At 41.7% G+C, this 24,167-nt stretch overlaps 2 protein-coding genes across 2 annotated transcripts; both read left to right on the top strand.

Moving 5' to 3' along the window:
* Positions 1 to 8,654: 8,654 nt before the first annotated feature.
* lrif1 (ligand dependent nuclear receptor interacting factor 1) lies at positions 8,655 to 16,975 on the top strand (the record flags this gene model as incomplete). Its single annotated transcript, XM_083975729.1, has 4 exons — positions 8,655 to 8,671; positions 12,778 to 13,385; positions 13,623 to 14,386; positions 16,259 to 16,975. The coding sequence occupies 4 exons, from the start codon at positions 8,655 to 8,657 to the stop codon at positions 16,973 to 16,975; spliced, it is 2,106 nt and encodes a 701-aa protein (XP_083831855.1).
* Positions 16,976 to 19,389: 2,414 nt separating this feature from the next.
* LOC310989025 (uncharacterized protein) lies at positions 19,390 to 23,740 on the top strand. The gene is made up of 3 exons (XM_083975875.1): positions 19,390 to 19,457; positions 20,397 to 20,915; positions 22,805 to 23,740. Exons 2-3 carry the CDS (start codon positions 20,400 to 20,402, stop codon positions 23,135 to 23,137), a joined length of 849 nt encoding a protein of 282 aa, XP_083832001.1. The 5' UTR covers positions 19,390 to 19,457; positions 20,397 to 20,399; the 3' UTR covers positions 23,138 to 23,740.
* The last annotated feature ends 427 nt before the right edge of the window (positions 23,741 to 24,167 follow it).

Below are 24,167 nucleotides of genomic sequence, written 5' to 3'. Positions count from 1 at the left end.
TTACCATATATATTGCTTTTGAATGATGACACCTCTCTGACTTTATCATTTCTTAAGAAGAGAGTACTGTTTGCAGGTCTAACAGCTGCTAAAAAGATGTTGATAAAGAGATGGAAACCACCACATGTTTTAAATGTGTATTTGTAGAAATGATCATTTTATGAAATTTTGTCGCTAGAAATTTCCAGTGCCCAAAAGGCAAAGTGTTTTTCCCTGTAATCGCTCTAACCTAATGTTACCCCCGGGACAAGGGTGGGGTCATGGGGAATGGATAAATGGAATTGTAATGAAATAAAACAAAATAAAAAATTGATCACAAAAAAAACTGGTTGAGCCGCAGCATGGGGTCACTCAAAGGGGTCCATGGCACTGGTCCGACCTCCCATTGGTTCGAACTCCCATTGGTCCGACAATCGGAGTAATGAGAGTTCGAACTAATGGGAGGTCCTCATTAGTTCGAACTGGACTAGTTATTAGCATTAGTCCAACTCTCCGTTTTTACCATTCACTATGCATTTATATAATTATTCATATAGGCTCCACCTGTCAATAAGACACGCGTGGAAGAAGAGGTGCAGTTTATTGTGTTTCACCAACGAGGAGCTGTCATTACGCACGACTTTTACGCACTGCTGCGCGCTCATTAGTGTCCATAATTAAACCTTGACACTCATATCAAATCAAACTTACATTACAGACAGGTATACAGACAGGGTTCTCTCTCTCTCTCTCCCACTCCGAACAGACAGACGGACGCAATCAGAAAGGAAACGGAGGCTGCGCATTGATCCTTTTTTCCTTTCTGGGATCAAACGGATCATGTGCATAATTAACTGCAAAACAAGCACATCATATTAATAACATATAACGCTCATTATGCTTCCAGCCTGTCTAGCCTCTACCTGGTGTTTTTACTAAACTTAACCAACTCCTTTCTTCATTGCCTGAACCTAACCAAAGCGAAATTTAGCCTAGGCTACTTCTTTTTTTCTCTCAGTCTGCTGTCAGCAGGAGCGGCGGCTGCAGCAGGCTCGCGCCCGTGAAGTGAGCTCAAGCCGGCCAGGTTCAGCCACGCTCGAGCGGAGGGAGAGAGAGAAAAAAAGTGCATTTATTTTACTCTGTACTCTGGGAGGGGGGGCTTTGATTATCAGTTTACACATCTTGATCAGCATGTAGGCCTATGGTTGTGCGCGATCTGACATGATCTGGCTCCTTTCTGGGCCGCGTGTGTGTGTGTGTGTGATGTGCGTTTCTGTGTTTCTGGGAGCTCTCTCTCTTTCAGTAATTCTCGTTATTTTGCTCTCTCTCACAGATAAAGAGAGAGAGAGAGAGAGAGAGAGAGAGAGAGAGAGAGAGAGAGAGAGAGAGAGAGAGAGAGAGAGACAGAGAGAGAGAGAGAGAGAGAAAGCTGCATGCTCCTATCAATGGAAGAGCTTGTCAGAAAGTAGCGATGAATGACAGTTCGAACTAACGGGAACTGCCCATTGGTCCGACCTCCTATAGACGGGTTTCTGTGCAACGTCATCGCAGATGTAAGGCTGGGGCATAGTGCGTTGAATAAAACATTGAAAGTAATGGGGAGGCATCAGACAGGTTTATGTGAAGGGTGTCAGGAGGAGGAGTCAGTGGAGCATGTGGTTCTGAGGTGTAGAAGGTATGAGAGGCAGAGGGAGGTGATGAAGAGCAGGATCAGGGAGTTAGGGGTGCAGGAAATCACGCTTAAAGGATTACTGAGTGAGAGGGCACAGGTTAGAGTTTTGTTATGTTATTTAAAGGAAACAGGGGTGTTTTATAGAATTTGATGGATAGGCAGGAATAGAAGGTAGGGTATTGATGGCAGTTGTAGGGAGTGCAGGATGAGGGTGTTTATTTATTTATTATCATTATTATTATTATTATTTTTTTTCTTTCTTCTCTATGTATGATATGGGGGTAGAATGTAAGTCTTGTCTGGCTCACACTCCAGAACAGAAGGTGGCGGTAATGCACCAAAAGCTGGATGCCAACCGCCGTAAAACGAAAAGAAGAAGAAGAAGTCATCGCAGATGTGCGCGCGCAGCCAGGGGGCAGAAAGCGGGACATTTGTCATTTGTTTACCAGCGGAGTCAGCGGAGAACGAAAATGACAAAGGGCTGTTGTGCTGTAAACTGCACGAATCGGCGAAAGGATGGATGGAAACAGTTTAATATCCCGAGAGGATCTCATCCTTTTGCCAAGAGAAGAAGAAGATTGTGGCTCCAGGCCATTAAAAGGGCGGATTGGGGTCCCGAAGGTCCCAAAGGCGGCGAGACTTTGTGCAGCGCCCACTTCGTTTCTGGTATGTTTGTCTTTTCCAACATGAGCTGGATAATGAGTAGGACTGCGTGTGATTTTACCATACTTAATGAGGATATATTAGTGTGATTCACTGACTAACTGGCCAACAAATGTGTCCGTCTTCTACTGAGTTTGTAAAGTTTAACGTTGTAACCTATAAGTTTAGCTTTTGTTGTTACTGTAAGTACCAACATTAGCTGCATGGCTGGTGTAGGTTTCTTGGTTCAGGCTGAAAGTACGGTGGCCCTGAAGTGCAAAACACAACGGCAAATCAGACAACAACGGCAAAAGAGAAAACACAACACAAAAAGAGAAAACACAATACAAAAAGAGAAAACACAACGGCAAAAGAGAAAACACAACACAAAAAGAGAAAACACAACACAAAAAGAGAAAACAACAGCAAAAGAGAAAACACAACGGCAAAAGAGAAAACACAACACAAAAAGAGAAAACACAACACAAAAAGAGAAAACACAACGGCAAATCAGAAAACACAACGACAAATTACTAAACAAAGGCAAATCAGAAAACACAAAAGCAAAACATTTGGGAAATACATAGAGGCCTCTGTGCTAGTCCCGCTCATGGATGTATTATATTACATGTAACGGTCCCACTTGTCTGTCGCGCTGGCGGTGTTGTCTTTCCGGTTCAAAGCACGGACCAGTTCTTTTGTCCAATCAGCAACGAGTCATGTCGCCCGAGGGTACCTACCTACCTTTTCCGGTTTGGTTAATGTCGTTGTGTTTTCTCTTTCTGTGTTGTGTTTTCTCTTTTGCCGTTGTGTTTTCTCTTTTTGTGTTGTGTTTTCTCTTTTGTCGTTGTTGTCTGTTTTGCACTTCAGGGCCACCACATGAAAGTCATACAAGAAAGTGTCTTCACAGTTCACACAGCTAATGTTACAGTGTACGATTTTCTTTAACTCTGAACCCGTAACTTAAATGCTTGTGCTATTGGTGCTCATTATGACTGAGCTCGTAAATTAGCAAATAGGTTAAAAAAGGTGAAAATAAACAATAAGCATAGCTAATCTCATTCTTTTTCTCAGGGTCACCGTCCATGGATTGTGATAGTCCAGATTTTGTTCCATCCGTTTTTTCACACAGCAGCAACAGAGACATCTCGGGAAATGGGGCAAGGTCAGTGTCGTCATGTATTTGAAAATTTCTAATTTCTTGGTAGCTTGTTAATTATCTGAGCAAATAAGATGTTCTTGTTATTATTATTATTATTATTATTATTATTATTATTATTATTATTATTATTATTATTATTGTTGTTATTGACACACCTGAGGGGTATTGCACAAAACCTAGATAAGGGATTAAGCCGGGATATGTTGGTTATCCTGGCTGAATTTAGCCTCAAGTCGGTTGTACGAAAGCAGGCTAAATCTATCCTGGTCAAGTTACTATGGTGATTTATTCTCTGCAGCTAGCCTGCTCCAGACCAGGCTAACAGCCAGGCTAAGTTGATTCTGTTGTCTTTATCTGTGAAGTCAGCAGTCACTCTGATCAGAAATCAACATGTTTCATACAGTTATTCTACATATTGGCCTGATTTATAAACAAACTAAATACATTTACAAATCTGTGTCCATCTATGATATTTTATGACCACTAGTAGCTATATATCACTGGCTTCTCATAAAAAGCAATGGAGCAAAAATGGCATATAGATTTATTTTTATTTTTTATAAATAGAAGAAGAAGATTGTGGCTCCAGGCCATTAAAAGGGCGGATTGGGGTCCCGAAGGTCCCAAAGGCGGCAAGAGTCTGTGCAGCGCCCACTTCGTTTCTGGTATGTTTGTCTTTTCCAACATGAGCTGGATAATGAGTAGGACTGCGTGTGATTTTACCATACTTAATGAGGATATATTAGTGTGATTCACTGACTAACTGGCCAACAAATTTGTCCGTCTTCTACTGAGTTTGTAAAGTTTAACGTTGGCTCGCGTCGTAACCTATAAGTTTAGCTTTTGTTGTTACTCCTACCAACATTAGCTGCATGGCTGGTGTAGGTTTCTTGGTTCAGGCTGAAAGTTATACAAGAAAGTGTCTTCACAGTTCACACAGCTAATGTTACAGTGTACGATTTTCTTTAACTCTGAACCCGTAACTTAAATGCTTGTGCTATTGGTGCTCATTATGACTGAGCTCGTAAATTAGCAAATAGGTTAAAAAAGGTGAAAATAAACAATAAGCATAGCTAATCTTCTTTTTCTCAGGGTCACCGTCCATGGATTGTGATAGTCCAGATTTTGTTCCATCCGTTTTTTCACACAGCAGCAACAGAGACATCTCAGGAAAGGTGGCAAGGTCAGTGTCGTCATGTATTTGAAAATTTCTAATTTCTTGGTAGCTTGTTAATTATCTGAGCAAATAAGATGTTCTTGTGTGTCTTTCTTTATTATGTTATTGTATTATCTCTTAAAGCAGATATCAGCTTCACGGCCGTTTCGGCTAATGCTGCGTTCAAGGCAGGCTTTTGAAACCGTAAGTTACAGCTTCAAGTCACAACTACGACTTGGTAGCGTTCCAGGTAACCCGTAGCTCGTGTTTTTACCATCCTGTTGTCTGTGAAAGTTCCCTATAACGGCCACTCGTAACTTCCGACCCGTGAACTCGTACCAGATCGAACTGGTATGACTTCACAGGAAGGAAAAACACAAAGTACGAGTTTCTTTGAACGCACCAAGAGTTAGCAGCCCCCGCCCTTGTCAGGCATCAATTGGTCCTCGTGCTACGTCACCACATTCACGCGCATCCCTTGGCTGCACACACAGCCCTTCATGCCGTTCTCTCTCCTCATTGGATAACACTTGTATCCCACAAGGAAAATTTTCTCCTCGGGTTACAGCAGAGCAGAGTGACGGAGAGACTCGTGTTTAGGCTGAAATACTTCATGTAAGTGATTGCTGACGGAAAATAGGACTATTTAGGACTTATATTAACAAAAACATTCCACTGATATCTGCTTTAATGTGTTGATTATTTTGGGTTTTTAACTGAACTCTACTCTGTTTGTCCTAGATATGAAAGAAAGAGAATAAGAGATGAAGATAAGGCTGTGTGAACCATGGTTTCCTGATACTGTGATCGACTGTTAGGTGTAAAATAATGTTAAGTTGTGTCTCTGGTATCTGATTTTTTTTAACAGCCCAACCAGATGGGGTCTGGCTGCTTAAAAGTAATTGAAGAAACGATTGGTTCGACCTCCCGTTACTCCGACAAAATCAACAAGTCGTTTCTTCAATTACTTTTAAACAGCCAGACCCCATCTGTTGGGAGTGGAGGGTTAGAATTTCTTCTCAAATCTATGCACATGTGTTTAGTTTTTGTCACATTTAAGTTTAAAAAGGAATCATCACACCAGCAGATAAAATCATCCACCACTAGTCCCGAGGCTGTGTCCTCCCTTTGCAACAGACTCACTGCGACCGTGTCATCAGCAAACTTAAGTACATGTCTGTCTGGATGTGAGCTTCTGCAGTCATCAGTGTACAGGATATATAGAATGGATGAGAGGACACAGCCCTGTGGAGAACCAGTGGCAGAGAGGAGGACATCAGACAGAGCACTGTTCACTCTGACACATTGTGATCTGTCTGTTAAAAAATCTAAAATCCACAATCCATTGATCCCTATGTCTGATACTGCAGCACAGAACAGTGCACTTGCCACCACAGACTGGTAAAACATCTGCAGCATCTTACTGCAGATGTCAAAAGATCTGAGTTTTCCTTAACAAAAAAGAGAGGGACTAACTGGATGCAATGAAGACCCTAATCCTCTCTCTTCTCCTAATGAACCTATAACTAAAACACATAACAGTCAAGGAATTTTAGTTGAGATACACTGACAACATTGGTAAGGTAAAATGATAGCAAACCAGAGAGAAGTTTACCTGTCCGTCCTGAATAATGATAACCATGCTCATGTATCTGCTATATCATGGCTTAAAATTTAATGGATACAACAGCCTGTATTATCTTTGTATATACACACTGCTGTGCTCAAAATGTAGTCACCTTAAATGTTATATAGATGCTAATTAAAGAAAGACTGTCTTCACGTGGCCCACACAGGTAAATGAGGGGCCGCTGCCTGCACGAGTTGCAGCAGGTATGAATCAGTGACAGGTGCCTGCAGCACAAAGCTGCACTGAAGAACGACCTGTGACCTCTGGTGATGTCACAGCTGTCATGTCTGCTATAAATGCATTAAAGCATCTTTATATAATTCTCAGGTCGTCCCGTCTTGAGTCCACAGGGACGTCTGGCTCCATGTGGATCTTGTCTGCAGGGAAAGTGAATAATTATGTTCAGTGTCTGATCTGTCTCGGTGTGGAAGGCTCGTCTGTCTTCTTTCTGATCTTCTAACGTAGTCTGTGTCTAAGTCAGTGTCTCATCCGTCTCAGTCTTCTTTCTGATCTTCTAACGGATGGACATATTGGTGGTCGTCGTCCTCATATCTGTGATGTCACAGTTACAGCAGCACATACTGTTCATTCATATTCCTCTGGCCACACCTCCAGACATAGTGGTTATGATAATATAAATACCTTTATTGATTTTCCAATGATTACATATCGACTGTATACGCATTCAAAGACAATCTGCTGTTAAACTGCAGCTGTAACTCTACTGCAGCAGCTCCACCTAGTGGCACTTTTAATGAATAGCACCAGATGTGTCAATAATAATAATAATAATAATCTTTATTTATAGAGCACTTTTCATGCATAAAAGCAGCCCAAAGTGCTTGAACAAAGCAGAAACAATTAAAAAAAAAACACACAGGAGCTGTGTCCTAGTATTGTTGGGTGGATTTTAGATTTTTTAACAGACAGATCACAATGTGTCAGAGTGAACAGTGCTCTGTCTCCATGTCTCTCCCCCAGAATATGACAGGTAGCCGACCTGTTATTGTGATGCATAATGTTTTTAATGTCACTGTTTGTAGGTTTTCCAGCTGTGCACTAATGGTGGAAGTATGTGTCTGTTATTCTACTTTCTCTATGTGTGTGTTTGTGTCACGGACTTGTGGTGCCACAGAGATGAGAGCTGTGACACCGGGTCAGGCTCTGATCATGCAGGTTTGGTTTTCAGCAGGGGTGTGTGCATCTCACATTAATTTACAGTAAATGTATAAAGTAAAGAAACCAATCCTTTCTTTTCATTAATAAGCTCCAGAGACTTGAATGGGAATTTAAACATCTGCTATTGAAACATGGGGTTTTTAAAATAGGCCTATACCCACATTTCTTTTCTTTTCATTAATAAGCTTCAGGGACTTGAATGGGAATTTAAACTATTGAGTGTATGTAAAGTGATGAGCCCTGTCAAAGACAAATTTCTGCTACCCTTTGGTAGGTGATCTATCTATCTATCTATTTAAACGTGGCGTTTTAATATAGGCCTAGCCATGTTTATATGTATGAATAAGAACAAAGCCCAAATTCTGATTTTCAGCCTAGACTCTTATTGCTTTGGCTGTCAGAGGAAGCCACTTTTGGACTGTGTCATGCTCCGCATTTTACTTCAGAATAAGCAATTGTCAATGGAAATAATTACACAAGAGTCTCATCTAGGGTTGTGGGAGATATGCTTGTAAATATAACACGTAGAGTTGCTTCAAGTTCAGCCCAAGGGAGATTCTTCGTCAGCTGTCTATAAAAAGATCTGTGGTGGCGGTGTAGTCACAACAATCACGCAAACAACAAAACGTTTCACAGACCGGAAGCGGAACATGCAATGGCTGGGCGGAAGTTGGCAGCGGGGAAGGTTCAGAGACTATCACGGTTTGGTAACAGTACAAAACGGGATTTTTCTGTGGCGTTAGTAAACACAGACGACTTTGGAAGAAACACGAGAAAATATTATTCTCTTTAAGAAAACCGTGTGGTTAAAAAAAGACACAGTTTGACGAATTCAACATTAAAAGCAACATTATGAACCGTTTGATGCATTGAACACAACCCGTGTAACAGACCGGAAGTTCAGTGTAACAAACGCCTAATAGAAACGGGAGCCGAGAGGGCAAATGGCCGAAGCAGAGCCAAGTAAATAGTGCTGAAACATTCAATCGACGCGAATTAAACGTAGTTTATTTATTCGAAGATAATGAGCATAGCGAGGCAGCAGACGGTTTAATGTGCTGCTGTGACGACGGAAGTAACGACGGAAATAACCGCTGCGCCGTGACGTTACCATATGTTAACTCTGTAATGTCCACCATGTAAGCCCAGTTAGTTAACACTTACCAGTTCACCGTCGCAACGTCTAAAGAGCCGAGAGGGAACATTACAAGCTGAGAAACCCACCATTGAAAACATGGAGCCAGTTCCCAGGTAGGATGCAGTTATATGGACGTTTAACATGTCTATAGTAATGTCTTGACATATTATAATCCTGCTACCGCTTAAAGCAGAAATAAGCAAAATGTTTGTGTTAATATAAGTCTTAAATAGTTATATCTTCCGACAGCAATCACTTATATAACTTAGAGTGTTTGGTCTGAAACACGGGTCTGTCAGTCACTCTGCTCTGCTGTAAGCCGAGGAGAAAACTGTCCGTGTATCCTACAACCTTTATCCAATGAGGAGAGAGAACGGCATAAAGGGGCGGTCCTCTCTGTGTGTGCAGCCAAGGGATGCGCGGGAATGTGGTGACGTAGGGACGAGGGCGGGGACTGCTAACTCCATCGGCTGACAAGAAGTTAGCCAAAACGACTTGTGGCAATGGCAGTTTAATATTTTTATTGTTTTTGTTGGTTAGGAACTTTGGTCAGCTTCCCTCAATACTAGGTCTGTAACAATCTTCTAAATCAGTGGTTCTCAACTGGTGGGTCGGGACCCAAAAGTGGGTCGCGGACCCGTTCTGGATGGGTCGCGGACAGCTGGTCAAAACAGTAAATAATATTTAATGCACATCTGATGTTGGACATGTCTTTTATTTTGAAAAATAACTTATTTTGAAGTTGAGTTGTAACGGTCCTCCTCACTTTCTTATTATTTGCTCCATTTGCTCTGAATGCAAAGATATCAGTTTCTTATTAATGTGGCCTGAATGCAGTGAATCTTGTTTTGTTTTGTGGGTCTTTATTTTGTGCAATTTGATATTTATTCACTTTTGTGAATATGCTCTGAATGCAGAGATGCATTAGAAGTCAAATATATCGTTTTGTTGGTCTCCATTTTGTGCAGTTTGATATTTTTTTTATTCACTTCCGTACATGCAGTTGTCATGGTGCTCCTCAGTTTCATTCATGTGCTCTGAAATGCACTTTGCTCCATAAAAAGCAAAATGAGTTTTTAAAGGCTTAAAAAAAATTCTTGGTTTGAATTCTATGAAAGTGGGTCGCGACTTAATGACCATGGGAAAATGTGGGTCCCAGAGTGAGACTAGTTGAGAACCCCTGTTCTAAATGACCCCAAAGTTTGTAGGCTGTTTTTAAAATTGGTAGCTGGTCTCTAATCTCTATCATATGGATATCATACAACACAGTCTGTCCATATTGCCCTCACTTGGGCTTATGGTCATCAGTGCATCATCAGAGTCTTGTATCAAAACATCCTAGACTGGCCATCTAAATATAAAGCCATCTATTTTCTGTATACACTTTTTACCACCATTATGATATTTTTGGGGCCATGTTTTTAGACCGTGCAACCTACACTGCACCTTTTAGGCTCACATTGAAATTAATTTAGTTGTTCAGATATATTTTGCAGATGCAAATAGAATGTATACAATTAATATCTGTGCATGATAGATAGATAGATAGATAGATAGATTACTAAATTCACAGCCGAAGGAAAATTAGTCCGTCCATTCTTCCTCCCATTCCACCTCCAGGGTGTGTCAGGGTGTGTATGTGTAAATGATTGCGTCAGGAGGTGTGATAAAAAAAAAAACTGCTTTGCTCTGCAGCACAATGAAAGGAGCTGATTGCTGCAGCTATATAAAACATACACGTTAAATAATTATGATTATAACCATTGCATTAATATGTCCCATACATCTGCATGTTATGGGCATTTTTGTGGCCCACTCCATTCCACTCAGGTTTAGGTACCACAGTTGCCTGGGTTTGATTCTTACCTGCAAATGTGCGCGTGTGTGTGCCATACAGTATAGTCTAAAAAGAGGCAACATGAAAAAGAAGATACAAATAGTCAAACAAAACAATCAACAGTTAGTCAGAAATGTGTGCTGCCTGTTTTGCCACCACTCTGTTTTATAGCAGTAACCATTGTTGTTAATTGTATTTTTATTTTATTTTTTAATCTGGAGTTAATTTGATTTCAGTTGGTTATGTTCATGGAGAAAGTTGATCCAAATTAAGATTAATTACAGTGTGATATTCTTGCAGTTACTATTCACCATGAATCTAGTTACCCTGTTAAAACTATGACTATGTTTGTATGCAGTCAATATTCAGGTTAAGGTCAATATTCCGGTTTCTGAAACATTCGGAATAACCCGTTTACATGCGTGAGCAAACAGGGTAATTCCTGTATGTATACATGGTAATTGTAATCAATTGGGATATCCTGATCAAAACAGCGACGTATGGACAACTCTCGACACACCAACAACAACAACAACAGCAGCAGCGCGGCAGCACAGTTGCCAAGTCCGCTTATTATAAGCGACTTTGGGCTTGTTTTTCTGTGAAGTTGCTTATAAATGTTGGTAGTCGCGGGTTGCGGGTTTTTGGGCTTGTTGTTAAAGTGTGCTTATTTAGGTCAACGCTTGACTCCTCCACCCGCATCCGGAGATTGGCTTTCACCACACTCTCCTCCATTGATCGAGAGAATAGTTAGCCTACCGTACATTCTCAAATAAAAGCGGGGGTGGGGGGCACATTAATTTATTAGAAATTAAAAGGTGCTGATTAAACGCCTGACACAGGTATAATTTGTATAGTTTACAACAAGTAGTTCCTGTACTCAAAATTGTGAATAGAATGCGCAGAACACAAATTAATGTTCCTTTCGATGGGGATATCCCAATAGATGTATATATGACCAAATATTTGGGTTAGAAAAAGAGTAACCCAGGGGTCATTTCCAAGTTTTTAAAAACCGGAATATAAGCATATTGGCCGTGCGCAACTGGGTTATGGGGTTGCTAATATTCCGGTTGTAAAAATGCTATTGACTGCATGTAAACATAGTCTATGTTAAACTATGGCAGTTAAGACGAGACCTGGAAATCCAAAATAACCTGGGCCCAGTTGTTCAAAAGGTGTAATCTGGATAAAAATTATCCGGATTTTGAAATCCCCCTTTTTGCTATCCAGGATCACGTAATCTGTTTTACTTTTATCCCAGTTGTTCAAAGCAAAGTTGGATTGGATCAGTCTGATCCAAATCCAAATTTTCAAGATTACCAAATCCGGATAATGAGTGTTCTAGATGGGACTGTGCATCACAATGAAGGCTGATTGGTCTGTTAACAACAGGTAGAACAGCAGCATGGGTCACTCAAGTGTGTTTATTTGAAAACGGAGTGTATGTATTGTTTTCTGTGATCTTTGTTGTTTCTTCAATGTCTTTTAAACAGCCAGACTCCATCTGGTTGGGCTGTTAAAATAAATTGAAAAAAGCAAATATACAGTTCATTAGTGAAATTGTGAATATTTCCCCATGTGTTTCAAATTCAAACTTCAAATTTCAAAATTCAAACTTCAAATTTTAAAATTCAAACTTCAAATTTCATTAAATTCAGTTTGGGGAAAAGTAGTTGGGGAAACATTTTTCAGTTGTAGAATATTCAAAAGTTAACATTATTTACTAATCACTGTTGTGGTTTAAAATTAGGTGCAAAATATAAATCAAGAACTGTATATAATACTACTTTATGAATATTGTTTATTTGACCAGTTTGAATTTAATTTAAATCACATTTTGTTCCTGTAATCCCCCCTGAATCCACCAAACTGCTGGGATCAGAATAATCCTGATTTTTTGGATCAAAGTTATCCCGATCCTACTGAAAAGTTTTGAACAACACAAACTGAGGGTTTTATCCAGATTAAAACCAAGATTGGATTACGTGATCTAATCCGATCTCAGAATCCGTTTTTGGTTTTGAACAACCCATTTTCAAGATTTGATCCAATCCATTATCCAAAATCCGATTGGATTACCTTTGAACAACTGGGCCCTGGATATAACATTGCCACTCAGCTGGACAGAAACCATACCCACATATGTGCTGTGTTGATACACAAGCAGGGTCTATATCCATTCATTTAATCATTATACCTGCCGCATTATAAGTCTGTTTCCCCAAATGTTTTACTTTTCTCCTTGCACTACCACAGTACTGTAAAGATCCAGGCCTATTTTATTTAGGAATATTGCCATTTGTCATTTTCAGGCAGTGAATTGGAATGTCTCTCACCTAACGTTTTCTGTTTCTGTTTGTTTGTTTGTTTTTCTTTCAGTGGGACCGGTGTCTTTTATCAGGCATTGCCTGCTGTTGGAGCCGATGGAAAAAACATTATGAAACTCGTTCCTGTACGCATGGTCAACGGGCAGTTTTTCAAATATCAGGCAAACAAACCCAGACCTGCCTGTACGGCACAGAAAGCTGTTACTACAAATGTTCCCTCAGCTCCTGTACAGACGGAAAAAAGGGCATTAAGTCCTTCTACCATAGAGCAAGTGGTCAGGAAGCAGGTTTCCATTGTGAAAATCTTGCCTAGAGTGGATCCTTGTACTTTGATAAAGAAGGATCCACCAAAGCAGCAGCCTCCACCAAAGCAACAGGCTCCACCACAGCAAAAGATTGTAAAAGTACGGACCAGTGTACCTGTACCTGCAACAAACTTAGTAAGACTTCCAAGTCAGGTCCCAGTGATGTTGAAATCTCCAACACTTCCTAGTGGACAACGCTTCCAGACGCCGCCAAAGGCACAAGTCCAAACAGTCCCAGCATCTGGCCTGTCTGAGCTGATTAAGAAACAGATTTCTACATCGTCAGCTGGCTCCTCCTCAGGTTCAGGACCATCCCATACGCTTTATGTGCTGCGAGTACCTACAGCGAAACAAGGTGTTACTACTACAGCGAAACAAGGTGTTACCCCATCAAGTCATTCTACACATCCCTCACTCAACCCAATTCCCAAGACTTCATGTGAGCTCCCGACAAAAGGATCAAAATCATTGCTAAAATTGGTTCCGAGGGTTTCACAAAGGCCCAACAGCCCTATAAAGTGGGTTATTGAAGAAGAGGACACCACACCAGCTCCAATTCTGAAACCATGTGATCCATATCCTGTCATGTCAGAGATACTTCGAACTCTGGCAGCCAGAGAAAGCACAACCAAGCTCCATGACAGGATTGAAAAAAGCCCTCAGTCAAGTCAAGGAAGCGGACAAGGACAGGACAACGCTGTGGTCGTGTGCGACGGAAAGGTCTTTTTCGAGGCCAGAAAATGCAGCCGACCAGTTGAAATGGAAAAAAGCAGCTCCTCCACAGCAGCAACAGAAAGTTATCAATTCATCAAAAGCCTCTTAGCCACAAAACAACCGTCTCTGCAGCCAAATGCAGCTCAAACACAACAGGATGTCAGAGTCATTCATCCAAATGAGGCAGATGTGATAGATCTTTGTGACGACGATGATGATGATGATGATGATCAGGCATCAGTTAAGTTGTCAACTGTCTGTCAGCAGGATGATGACAATGTCATATTTGTGTCGTATATTCCACCCGTGTCTGAGGCAGCGTCGACACAAGACGAGAGACTAAAGACTCAAAAGTTTCCTGAGAAGGAAATAGAAGATGCAGGAACGAGCAGCTCAGACTGCGGGACAGAAGAGCGGAGGCTGGGGGGCGGAGGTGGCAGCGACGGCAGGGATGTTTATGGTCCAGCAGTGATGAACAGCCATGTTGATGAGGACTCAAACACCAAGGCTCAACAGACCGACTCCACCCAACAGGTGGAGATGATGAAAGTTGACATAGAAACAGATAGTCCTGTAGATCCCAGCACCTCTGACCACAGCGGTGGAGCACCCCTCCAGGAACAGGACTCCCACAAAATGGAGGTGAGGGCACATTGCTATATTGGGGTACTAATGTGTTTTGGATGGGACTGTTTTCAAGGGCTTGGGGCTGTAACTCAGTCAGTTTTTTTTAGAATTTCATTTAATTTAAATTATATTTTATTTTCTCTGACTCACAGTTCAAAACCCAAATATCTTCATTTACAATGACATAAAATAGAGAGTATTAGAGAAACTGCAACAAGAGAAAGAGTCTATTTAACCTCAAGAGTTACTGTGGAGCAGATAGACCTGGGTGACGTTATTTAAAGCAGAAGTAAGCGAGTCGTTTTGGCTAACTTCTTGTCAGCCGATGGAGTTAGCAGTCCCCGCCCTCGTCCCTACATCACCACATTCACGCGCATCCCTTGGCTGCACACACAGAGAGGACCGCCCCTTTATGCCGTTCTCTCTCCTCATTGGATAAAGGTTGTAGGATACAAGGAAAGTTTTCTCCTCGGCTTACAGCAGAGCAGAGTGACTGACAGACCCGTGTTTCAGACCAAACACTCTATAAAAGTGATTGCTGTCAGAAGATATAACTATTTAAGACTTATATTAACACAAACATTCCGCTTACTTCTGCTTTAAAATCAATAACAATTATTTCTAACTTAAACCTTTTATTTCAGTGGTCAAAGGGCTGTGTTTTTATAGGTCTTTCCCAGTCTTGCACCCTGTTTACACCTGGCATTAACATGCGTCTCCAGTGTCCACATTGAGATCCAATCACATATTTGCGTGGGTAAATTAAAAAGGAAAAAATAAAAATAGTAGAAGTATTTCCGCCCGCGTAGTTGTATGCGGATACAGGACACATTACCTTGTGTTTAATGAGGTCCCAATGCGTCCCTGACCACCTTCAGAAGTGGTTTGGCCAATCGGATTACAATCCGTTCTCACTAGCTGCACATAGGTCCAAAAATCCTATTTATAATCAGATTAATAGGTCAATTAGATCAAAAGTGTCTCTTGTAAACACCTTAGCGGATCTGATTCACCCCTGGATCTGATAACATTTCCGATCGGATAGAAAGAGGTACTCTACGCTGATTGATAATCAGCTTGATGCCGCATATAAACGGCTGAATAGAGTGGATTGGGTTGATAGAGTGGATTATTCATTCTGCTAATGCGCGCCCTAGTATGTAGGAGTCATGTATTGACATTCGCAGGAAATAGGAAAGTCAAAGCAGTGTTGCCAACTTGGCGACTTTCTTGCTAAATCGGTCGACTTTTTTTTTTGTCAAAAGCGACTAGTGACAATCTACCGACTTTTCCCGGTGTTGTTGAAGACGTTTCTGGTTTGGAGACTCCGACGTGAAAGCACGTATCACTGCTGTCCTCAATGAGCAGCGGCTGCTAAGCCCCGCCCCCGTCCCAAAGCACTCACCGGCGGTCAGTCTCACAGCAGTATAATCGGCTTCAGCTGGGGCCATGTATACGCGGATTGAATGTGGATCGCTTTATTTAGCGTTCATGTATACAGATTGAAAACAATCAGATTAAAATAATCGTATTCAATCAGATTGAGGAAAACACTGCATGTAAATGCAGCTAATGTGTCTTGGGTGCGTTTACACTTGTACTTTCATGTGGTCAAGCCCTGTCTGATTGCAATCTGATCACTGAAAACGCATGTTAATGCCAGGTGTAAACAGGGTGATGGTGACCCCTCAAATACTAATAGTCACATTCACACATACAAGGACACATTAACACATGGACAGGAGGAACCTGGGGATTGAGCCATCAACCTTGTGTTCTGTGGACAACCCACTCAACCTCCTGAGCCACAGCCTCGTCTACAAGACACGCTACACCATCATTACATCTTTATGTACTGTTCTTATGTATTGCATCTTTTCTTTGCAGTGTGTTCTAGACCCTGCACCCAGCTGGACGTCTTCACCGGCGCCAGAACCCTGTCAGATATCTGACCATCGGCTGAGGCAGATGTTCGGTATCACAGATGATGTGAGAATCTGCCTGCAGAGGATTGATGAAGCCGCAGCCTGGACTGTCCCCGCAGAGCCTCTAAAGAGCGACTCCGTGAGCTCAGAGCTTTGTTCACAGGAGCTTTGTAGTCCTGGTAACATACAACAAACTCCCCCTGCTTTGACAGATGAGTGCCACTTGGGTCAGAGTCCACTCAACGGAGCATCACTTGATTCTGAACACTCATCAATGATTGGCTACGTAGAACCAATAGATGAGGATTTTCCCAGCACAGATGCCAGTAGTATCCCCGAGTTACAGCTCACACACGTCGAGCAACATACTCAGACTTGTGCGGATCTGAACACAAACGTCACGAGAATAGGAAGGACAAGGAAACGCACGACGTGTCCATGTTGCGTCCCCGGTTCTCTGGAGCTTGCAGGAAAGTCCAGCGCAAGGTTGGAGGAGCCCGACGGTGGGGTGTGGATGACGGAGCCCACGAGCAAAAAATGGATCAAAACAAAGATTTCAAGAAAAGATGGGAAAACAACCGTCAGCTTTGTCACAGCTAAGGGCAAGGTTCCCTCCTGTAAGAGCTCAATGACAACATCGCTACACTCTCCTGAACGGAAAAGACACAAACACATCTAAAGACTCTAAGAACATATAGAGAAAGAGGTGTCGCTAGAATTGATGAACAACAGCGTGAGCTGAGACAAGAAACACTTAATATTTAAACTAATATTCTAACATAAAACTTTTGTTCTAATCTCTTTATTATATTACTGCTTATGATAACCCTTTCTCTAAACTGTTCAGTTAATTACTGTTTTTTTTAACACTGACATTGAATTTTAACACACAACAGCATCATATTGTTCAGTTACTGATGTGAGTTTTTCTACACCTGTTAACCAGTTACAATGAAAGGCTTTTCGTTTGTGTAGCTTTGTTCGTTGCCATGGTAATCGATTGCTTTTTTTTTCTTCCTTTTTTCCGTTTTGACACCGGTTGTCATCAGCAACTGTTACATTAAAATGAGTAGGCGACTTGGCATCCTGGAAACCTGCCTGATTTTGGAGATATGCAGTGTTTGTTTGCCATTACTTTCATTATTTCCGCTACGGTCGCCCCCACCCCCCCCCGTCAGACGTTACGATCCCGCACCCCCTGGCCGTCCAAGCTTCGATTATGATTGATTTTATGTCCGCGAATATTCAATTATCAAAATATGATAATCGGGTCTGCCCTATTGTCCACTTTAACAGTGTTTCATTTGAGGTGTTGATCCATGCGGAGATACGGTTTTAAAACTAGAAAACATCTCAATGGGTTGCTCTTGAGCTCTGATGACTGACCAAATCCTGCAAATTGGTTGGTGTGTCCATGTGGGTGGGGCTCGGGGCATGGCTGTGAGAGGCCTGTGATCACGTCACAGTTTTGTGTACTTGTAATTGTGAATTTTTCTTTTTTTCATTTACATCTACAATGGCCATGGTATGATCAAAAAATCCTTTTTCAGTTTTACAGCTGTGGAACATTTATCAGTCAAAGTTGAGTTTTTTACTGAAATCCAAAACTACTACTACTGAAAGCACCTGTGGACCCAACTCTCATTCTTTGTTCTCTTGCTCAATGGAAATGCAAAAAATGCAAAATATTAATATTTCTTTTCACTCAAGTGGCTTAAAGTATAAACATTAAACCCTTTTTATTGTGTCCACTACGTGTCTCAAAGACAGCAGGAGGTTTTCTGTTGTTCAGCAGGACTGCATGGGACAAAAGAATAGTTTAAATCGTCTAATATATTCCTTTTAATATTTCTACAGGGGTCAAAACATACCTAATTATAAGTTGACTCCCTTTTCCTTTAGGATTATGTTGATTGAAAATATGATTTAATAGTGTGGTGATGTGTCAGTGGCACAATAAAACAATGAAAGCATACCTATGGGGGTCCTGAGAGCTCATCACACAAGAATACATGCAAAAGACAAAACACAATTAAATGCAGAAAACAAATTCAGGACATGCATGGATGTTTTATATTCAAAGATACTCAATTGTCTATGATATAATACATTCATGCGCACTGGAATGTGTTATTTGCAGCGCATATGTTGATGATGAAGATTACAGAATACCTTGTGTTTTCGTGTGTTTGCATTTAAGTTCTAAGGGCCACCGTACATCCCAGCATACAAAGCACACGACCTACCTCCCCTTTCAATGTGTTGAAAGGTCACAGACAAACCAAACTCTCTGCACCTGACTTAAACAGCAGAGCAGACAGTCTTCACAGACTGGTCTATGCACTTAAAGGGATAGTTCAACATTTTGGCAAATTCACACTCATGTCTGCCCCGCAGATCTTAAAACGGCTTGCACCGACAATTAAAGGTAATGAACCTACTCCTAAAACTATAGGGATTATGGCAATAGGCCAATTTGCCAAAATGTTAAACTATCACTTAACAAATGATGTGTGGACCACAAGTTTACAAATAAGTTATTTCCCCATCACTGAAAAGCTAAGGTTTATAAATGTTTAAAATTAAATGCCATACCATATTTGAAGATGTAGATTTGACCAAGTCATGAATGAATCCTCTGGTTGAAACAAGTCTTGTAAAATATAGACTGCAGAAATCATTACTGTGTAGGTGTTGGATTGATTTCATATTGATACTTGTCTGTTTTTGCATTGCAGCCTAAAAATATTGTAATGTTTGCCAACCTTTGTCTATTTTCAGTTTATCACATTTAATAATCATACAAGACTGTTATTGTTTGTTTCAAACTTATCTGTTGTTGCTTTGGTTTAGATCAGCACGTTATGAACAGTTCAAGCAGAGATTTGAGTTGGTCTTGGCTACTGCCTATATTCTTCAATAAAGTAAAAAAAAAAAAAAAAACTAAAGAGGTGTCGTCTTTAAGATGGTTTCAGTTGCATTTTAATTCAGGAAAATAACGTGAAGCTTGTTGTATTTGGAGTTCCGAGATTTGTCGGGGTCGCTTTTATTCTGAAAACCTCGGCGGCGGATATCCGGTTGTACTTCCGGGGAAAAGAAACAAGCCTAGAAACGAAACTACGAGAGTGGGTTTTTAAATCTGGACACCGTGACTCTTCGAGGTAGGCTATGACAAAAGTAACAACTTTGTCTGATATTAACTCGGCTGGTGATAAAAGAAACATCGCTCCGTCTTTACTAAGCTTCGTCACGGTCGTGGTCTAAACGCAGAAGACATTGAAATCAGGAGACAAACTCCGAGGTCTCGGGTCGGGGGAAACTAGGCTAACGTTACCCGGGGTAGAAACATACATGTTCATATTTGTGATGGGAACCCGTGTGTTTGTCTCTGTTAAAGGGATAGTTCAACATTTTGGCAAATTTGCCCATTGCCATAATCGCTATAGTCATAGCAGTAGGTTCGTTAACTTTATTTGTCGGTGCAAGCTATTTTTAGAGCGGCGGAGCAGAGCCGTGAGCTGCTCAGAGCTATGCTACGGAGACTAATGGGATTTCTTGGTTTCCCTCATCAAACTCATCAAATACACAACCCAACAACTCAAAAACGCTGTCGTGGACAAGTTGTGAGCTGCACATTCACCACGCTATGAGATAATAACGGAACGTTACGAAACGGAGCCGTTTTAGAGGTAAATACAGAGTCTGCTTGCTGAAAAACTGTCCCTGAACGCAACGCGCATCAGTGGTTTTGCATGAATTTCCCTCTAAAACAGCTCCGTCTCGTAACGTTCCGTTATTATCTCATAGCGTGGTGATTGTGCAGCTCACAACTTGTCTACGACAGCGTTTTTGGGTTGTGTATTTGATGAGTTTGATGAGGGAAACCAAGAAATTCCCTTAGCCTCCATAGCATAGCCCTGAGCAGCCTGCCGCTCTGCCCCGCCGTTCTAAAAATAGCTTGCACTGACAATTAAAGGTAACGAACCTACTCCTATGACTATAGCGATTATGGCAAATGGGCCAATTTGCCAAAGTGTTGAACTATCCCTTTAAGGCTGCATCTAAAATGACAACTTCTTTGTCTACTCGGCAAAACACAGAACATGGATCTCCTTGGCAGACTGGAAATCTACATCCCAGCAGAGGCGGAGGTGAAGAACGTCCCTCTGAGGAGTTTACCAAACTCAGTGCTCAGGAGAATGGGCAACCCTCTGTCTGACTCTGAAGGCCCCACGCAAAACCTCGCAGGCTCTCCAGAAGTCGTATGGATCTGTCCGGTAACCCTGCGGAGGAAAGGGCAGAAAGCAGTAGAAAACATGTCCTCAGTCCTGGGCAAAGAGTTTCAGCCTTCACAAGGTAGCCTACGAATGTCCTTTGTCTCCTCTAACCACACAGCTTATGAGGTGCTGAAGGAAATGCCCGGTAATACGGTCTCTGCACAGAGATCCCCCAACTCATCATCATCAGATCAGGCCTTGGCACCCCAGAAGCACCGGGATGCTGTGGTCATCTATCATGGAAACATTTACCTGTCCATCAGGAAGCCCGGTGGAAGCCAGAGGCAAAAACAGACACCTGAGCCACAAACATCAATGTTATCATCTAAAAGCCAGCACAAGGTAATGTCACATTACACGATAGAGCAATGGCAGCAGCAAACCAGTTTAAAACACATCATTTGACACTTTAGCCTTAAAAATAACGTAAAAATAAGATTCTTCAGAGTTAATAGTCAGATGAGGGTACACTGACACAGGGTTTTTCTCAGTCACAGTTCAATTAAAGGGATATTTCAACATTTTGGCAAATTCGCCTCCTTGCCATAATCCCTGTAGTTTTAGCAGTAGGTTTGTTACCTTTAATTGTCGGTGCAAGCTATTTTTAGAACAGCGGAGAAGAGCTGTGAGCTGCTCAGAGCTACGCTACGGAGGCTCATGGAATTTCTTGGTTTCCCGCATCAAACTCATGGACAAGTTGTGACCTGCACATTCACCACGCTATGAGATAATAATGTAACGTTACAAGTTGTTTTCTAGGAAAATTCATGCAAAACCGCTTGTGCGCGTTCCTGTCGGGGGCAGTTTTTGCAAGCAGTCTCTTTTCCGGTACGACACCGGCTTTGCATTTACCTCGAAAACAACTCTGTCTCGTATGATGAGGGAAACCAAGAAATTCCATTAGCCTCCGTAGCGTAGCTCTGAGCAGCTCACTTCTCTGCTCCACCGTTCTAAAAATAGCTTGCACCGACATTTAAAGGTAACGAACCTATTCCTAAAACTATAGGGATTATGGCAATGGGTGAATTTGCCAAAATGTTGACATATCCCTATCCCTTTCAACTTCAAGGTGGTGCAACTTTTTCTGTGTAACTAATACCTTGCTCAATGAAAATGGCCACCACATTGATAAGACATGAGACACAGTGAAAACAAAATGTGGAAAATGTACTTTAAAAAGTATAATGTAGTCCAGGAAACATGATACTGTCCATAGCAATTAAAGTCTAAAATAGGGCATCTAACGGCGCTTTTCCACTACACTTTCACAGCACGGCTCGGCTTGGTAAAGGTGCTTTTCCACTACAGCTGAGTTCTTCTAGTACCTCCACAGCGGGGGCGGGGGCGGCACGGGGGTGATCGTGGAGGCGGTCGCGGGACCGCATTGTCCGTCTCTCTTTTTTCGATCCGCTCGTCAGCTCCAAACTCACTCGTCTGCACCTCGATTACAGATCACAGTGTGGTTTTGCACACAGCATCATTTGACTCGGGTGAAGGAATAACAACAGTCTCGGTACAGATCAGCGAGCGCTGTTGTCGCTGTGTTTTTGAAATTTCCGGGTTTGATTCTCATGTAGGACGTAGCGCTCGCACTCTCCCAGTGAGGACGCTCTGTCCAATCAGTGGAAGGCAGTTAGCCTCGTAAACCAGCCTCTCCCAGAAATGCAATTCATTTCATTTCTGAGGGAGAGTCTGGCCTCATCCCCGTTGTAAGCGTTTGGCCTGAAACCCTCAGAAGGCCGAGCCAATCAGTGTCGCCGCTGTGATTGACACAGCACGTTGGCCAATCAGGGACCGACTGGTGCAAAGCCCCGTCACTACAACAACTTGCTGATTGGCTGAATGGGGTTGTCTGTCAACGCTACTACTCCCGCCCACCCCAAACACTTACAGGGGGAACGAGGCTAGACTCTCCCTCAGAAATGAAATGAATTGCATTTCCGGGAGCGGCTGGTTTACGAGGCTAGAAGGCAGTCGGCTGACGTCATGTTTTAGTATCGCTTCGGCTCACTTGGAACAAGGGCCGAGGAGGTACTAAAAATAGCACCTGGTACCAGGTACTAGGGCTAGTGGAAAAGCAACATAAGCGCCTTAAGGTGATGTTTAGCATGAATGATGTTTACAGTTCTACCTCATTGTTGTATATCTCTGCAGTGTATTTTGATTATCATGTACCATGACTATAAAAATTAGCAGAAACATTACATAACACATATTTGCATCTTGCACAGGAGAAGCAACACATCACATGTGAAGTGACAGCTCGCTCCGTGCCTCAGTCTACTGGTAGTGCGCACAAGGTGGACGACCACAGTCACAAGGATGCTGAAGGACAACAGGCAGCAGAGGGAGCAACAACCCTGGAGCCAGACATGGACACTAATATGCAAATCGACAGCGCTGAAGGAAACCAAAGCAGCACCAGCAGTGAGCCCCTGGGTGCAGCTTGTGCCTCCACATCAATGCAGATGGAGGTGGACTTTGAGCAGCTGGCTAAAGAGGAGAAGATTGGCAAATTGAGGGCCAAACTCCGACAGGAGGAAGCTAATGGTCATGGTATATGAATACAGTAGTTGGACTGAACAACAGCAATGAAACTAATCTCACAATAAGTTTCAGCAACTTCCAGCAATGTGAATGTAACTAATTGAGTGAGTGTCTTTGAGAGTTACGCTTGCGTAATGACCAGCATAATCAAAATAAATCGTGACAAATTTAGTTTTTTACTTTTGGAAATTGAGTTTGCATATAAATAGCCAGCCTGAACCTGGATTGTTTTATTGTTTATATTTAATACGGACCACAAAGGCTGCAGGAGATGTGCTCAGTTGTTCAATGCGACTGCATGAAACCATCAAAATAAAAGAAAATACTAAAGTATTTCATTCAGATGAAGTCCAGCTACATAGCTATTATTCCTTTAATGTGCCTGCAGAGAGTCAGAATGTATCTGATGCTTAAGCGATCAGGCGTCTAATAAACACCAACAGGTGTTAAATAAATGCCTGCGCCATAGCTTGCTATACATATCGTCACGCTAACCGTTATAAACCAAAGTACGGGTGATGGTCTGTGCTATGCAAGTAAAAGCGCTGAAGTGGACCTTTACTCAAGATTATTAATGTCACACATACTGTTTCTGAGTTCAAGAATGAATGGTCTATGTGGGCAGTGGGCATCAAAAGAAATGTACACAACAAGCTATTTGTTACTCACTGTAAAGCTAATGTGCATAATTTTTACTATATATATTTCAATAAAGACTGATTGAAATGTATTACTGTATGTTGATTTTATTAGTCTATTAAGAACTAGAGAAGAAATAATTATACAACTTGTGATGGATGAATTTATATTTTTACTTATGATCAGATCAGATACAAGATTTTGGTCCAGATGATGGTGACAAAACACTGTTCCTTTTTTGTCCCCCAAATAAAAGTATAACTTGGCACTTCCCAATGTTTATCAAATAGCCTACTGAAACATGGTTATTGTAGCTTTATTAAAATACTGCGCACATACATACAAATTATTTAAATTATACCTCACTGTAGTCTCTGTACAATAACTATTATGAAGGACATTATGAAT

Source organism: Trachurus trachurus, assembly GCF_905171665.1.
Source record: "Trachurus trachurus genome assembly, chromosome: 7".
Classification (NCBI taxonomy): domain Eukaryota; kingdom Metazoa; phylum Chordata; class Actinopteri; order Carangiformes; family Carangidae; genus Trachurus; species Trachurus trachurus.
This window is presented reverse-complemented; position numbering and strand designations above follow the sequence as displayed.